General features: G+C 62.6%; 2 protein-coding genes across 2 annotated transcripts in view; both read right to left on the reverse strand.

The window, feature by feature from the left end:
* The window catches only part of MNEG_3951 (hypothetical protein), a gene marked incomplete at both ends in the record, with an annotated part of 2194 nt that extends 1788 nt beyond the window's left edge, over positions 1 to 406 (reverse strand). The window contains one exon of the mRNA XM_014047569.1: positions 187 to 406. Within this exon, the coding sequence (XP_013903023.1) occupies positions 187 to 406 (220 nt within the window). The remainder of the gene's footprint in view (positions 1 to 186) is intronic.
* A 1399-nt stretch (positions 407 to 1805) lies between these two features.
* MNEG_3952 (hypothetical protein) overlaps positions 1806 to 3555 on the reverse strand; it is a gene marked incomplete at both ends in the record, with an annotated part of 7817 nt that continues 6067 nt past the window's right edge. The window contains 5 exons of the mRNA XM_014047570.1: positions 1806 to 1932; positions 2170 to 2234; positions 2468 to 2519; positions 2737 to 2849; positions 3227 to 3302. Coding sequence (XP_013903024.1) covers positions 1806 to 1932; positions 2170 to 2234; positions 2468 to 2519; positions 2737 to 2849; positions 3227 to 3302 — 433 coding nt within the window. The remainder of the gene's footprint in view (positions 1933 to 2169; positions 2235 to 2467; positions 2520 to 2736; positions 2850 to 3226; positions 3303 to 3555) is intronic.

Here is a 3555-nt window from a genome sequence, read left to right on the forward strand (position 1 = left end):
TGTGTGTGTGTGTGTGTGTGTGTGTGTGTGTGCGCGTGTTCGTGTGCGCCTGCGCGTGTACCTGTGCGTGTGTGCAGTTGCGTGCATGTGTGCACGTCCGCATGTACACACCCGCTGCGGCGACTTGAATTGTGCGATGCAGGGTGCCCGCGTGCACGGCTTGTTGCGCCCGGCCGCGCAGCTCACCCTCCTTGACGTGCGCGAGCGCCGCCCCTAGATCCCCCGTCCGCAGGTCGAGCATGTGGGCCCGCACCCCCGCCGCAGCGCCGCCGCCCGCAAGCGCGGCCTCCGCCATCGCGCATCTCATCATGTCGCGGTCCACGTCATCGTCCAGCAGCTGAGAGTGGGCGCCAAGCAGCGCCGACGCGTCCAGCGCGAGCAGCACGCTGGCGGGGTGCTGCTCCATGGCGGCGCAAGCGCGCGGCTGGTGCCGGTGCGAAGCAAGAGATCGGCTGTAATATCCTGCCTAATGTCCTTCTTGCACGTAACTAATTCCCATTTGCCGGAGCAAGTGATCTAGGCAGGGCGCGGGAATCCGATCATTCGAAACACCGAGCGCGAAGAGCGCGTAATATGAGATGAGCAGCTTGTGAAGCACATAAACAGATTCCACGGCGCATCAAGCAATGCACAGCAGTCTTCCTGGGGCCACTAGCAGCAGGCTAGCAGCGAGTGCCATTTGCTGGTGTCCGTCAGCGCACTGGGATCTGGTTTCATCTTGGGAATCAGTGGGCCAACTGTTGACCCCTGGACGAGGTGGTTGATGCACAGACAGAATTATGAGCAGGCCTGCCCAGCACCCTGTGTTTGAGGCACTTGCCACTGCCCAGTCGCCATGCAATGGACCGCCGGGCTTCGCACCTGCAGCTCACGACCAACTCGCTCAATTTCACTTGTGAGAACCAGTAAGAACTGTGCGGGTGGATATCCATGCATACGCTGTGATCAATGGGCGTGGCTACAGCGGTTCCTCTCGCTTTCTTCGGGCGACTAGCTCCAAAGTTCGGTCCCAGGTTGATCATGCACAAGGGCGGCGGCCGGCAATGTGGGAATATTTTTTTGAGACGGCGGGGGCCGGCCACATGACACTGTGGAGTGCGTGTGGTTCGAACCCACATGTGTATATCATCCATCAACATGCCGGCACGGGTAGCAACACAGGTTTGAGAATGCGTCATACTGCAAAACTTGCCACACAGAGGGTAGGGGCGCCAGGGGCCCTCGCCGAGGGGCCCAACAATGTAAGAGCAGTTATAATCTGCTATTCTGGCCAGCAGATTCAGTTTGCTTTCTACATCAAAGCAGCGAGTTATTTTGGTGGCATGGAGGCTTGTCAACCTTGTTTGTTTTTATCGGCAAAGCACTCACACTGAGCGCGGTCCCGCAGATTCCCAAAGCAACGATGTGGACACCCTGCCCCGAGCTCAGTTGACCCCCGAGCCCCAGTGCTTGGCATGGCAGTTGACGCCGTGGCGTCCACAGTGAGGTTGCCCTGCACCCCACGCACCTGGCGCACCGCTGAACGAGGGGCAACAGACATCTCCTGCTGCTGTGCAGGGGCGACGCCGGATGGTGGAACACGCCTCAACCACCCCTCCATATGGAGGGACGCATCCCTCCCTTAGAAACCTGCCAGCCGTCACCGAAATTGCCGGTCTGTCGGCTCATCACAAATCTCAAACCCGCAGCAGACAAGCACCGTTGGCCAGCCTGAGCGGGCCGTCAGCCCTGTCATCACTCTTCACACCACTGGCATCAACCCTACAACCCGCCAGCCCGCTGGCGGCCCCTCCGTCCATGGCTCATCAGTCCAGTTGCTTCAACAGGACCACCAACTTCTGCAGCAGGTCCCCGGCACTGGGCCGCGCCTTGGGACTCTGCGCCCAGCAGGACTCCACCAGGCGGCGCACAGCCAGGGGCACGTCGCAGGGCCTGGAAACGAAAGGCAGGCGCATGAATTTGTGGTGCTTGCTGCTGGCGTGGAGATGGCAAGTAACCCACTGGACCATGGCGATCAAATGAGAGGTGATGAGCTGCCAGCGGCTCTTGCAATCACAAATGGATGCTGGAGCCGCAGGGCTCTTCGCCAGGGCTGATCAGCCCCGGCCGCCGAGCACGCATGACTGGACCCTCATGCCCAGCAGCCTGCGCAGCACTGCGTGCACCCACTTTGGCCAGGCGGGACGCGCGCCGCGGTTGGCCACGTTGTAGGCGATGGCCATGGGATGGCCGTACTGCAGCGTGCGCAGGTTCGGGGTGGCATGCATACATCCAGGACGGGAGAGACGACAAGGTATATATATCAGGGTGGGTAGTGCCGTGACGTGTCTCATCGTTGAGAAGGCACACTCGGCGAGCAGACGCCCACAGTCCAAGCCCCAGACTCTGAGGGCTCTGGCTGCTCAGCGGCATTTCAACAACCGCTCACAGGCGGGCCCCCTCGTGTTTGCGGCCGGCGGCGGCGCACCTCTGTCCAGGGCGGCAGGCCGGTGACGCACTCCCACATCATGATACCCAGGCTGGACCGACGGCGGCGGCGTTTCGTGAATGGCAGTGATGATTCAGCATCACACATACGACAATGCGGGCATTGGAAGGGCCCGAAACCCCCGGCGGACCCTACTGCGGCCAGCACGAAGGCAGCAAACGTGACCCGGCGAGGTCTTGGGCCGGCCAGCCCGGTCCAAGCATGACAAATCCGACCCTCGCGGCGGATCATCCAAGGTCTGAGGTCACCTGTAGATGTCAGCCTTCTCTGACACCATGTGCTGCGTATCCTGCGGCAGCGCCCCCAGCCCCAGAGCGCCGCCTGTGGCGGCCCCCATCATCGAGGAGAAGCACTCGGGGGCCTAACAGAGGTGAAGTAGGGGGCCGGATACCAGGGTTTAGGTCCCTGATCTCTGCGCCGTGAAACCTTACAACCTGTGCTGCCGGCTGCGCAGCCGGCAGCCCTGGTCCGAATGCGCATGCGCGTTTGGACCAGGGCTGCACTTGCTGCGAAGTGACGCCACCGGACGGGCGTTCAGAGCAAAGGGAGGGCGCTGCACAGTGAAGGTCGGAGAAGCCCCATGTGTCCGCCGACTGCAAATCAACGAGCTCGAGTGTCCGCAATGACTGCCGGTGCACAGGCAGCCCCCAAGGTCATGCAGGGCGGTCGCAGTCGCAGTCGCAGCCGCAGTCCCAGTTGAGTGCATGCCGCGGCCACCCCCTGCCTGCGGAGCCCCACCATGTAGTGCAGAGTGCCGGCGCCGCCGCCGGCTGTCGTTATGTATGTGCGCGCCTTGAGGCGGCTGATGCCAAAGCTGCGCCACCGGTGCGGCACACGCAGGAGGCGTCACAAGGGGGCGGCAGCACCAGGAGGCGACCGACGATGCACGTCAAACACCAACAGGTTTCAGGTGGGGGCCTCAACAGTGTCCGTGGCACTACAATGCGGCGTCCCCCCCTGGCGTTGGCAGGCGGTTTCCTTGAGACCCCTTTATGCGCGAAGCGGCCCCGGCATTTGGCCACCACTGGGACCCTCTGCACGCGCGCAGCCCGCCCCCCCCCCCCCCC

This window comes from Monoraphidium neglectum (assembly GCF_000611645.1).
Source record: "Monoraphidium neglectum strain SAG 48.87 unplaced genomic scaffold scaffold00524, whole genome shotgun sequence".
NCBI lineage: Eukaryota > Viridiplantae > Chlorophyta > Chlorophyceae > Sphaeropleales > Selenastraceae > Monoraphidium > Monoraphidium neglectum.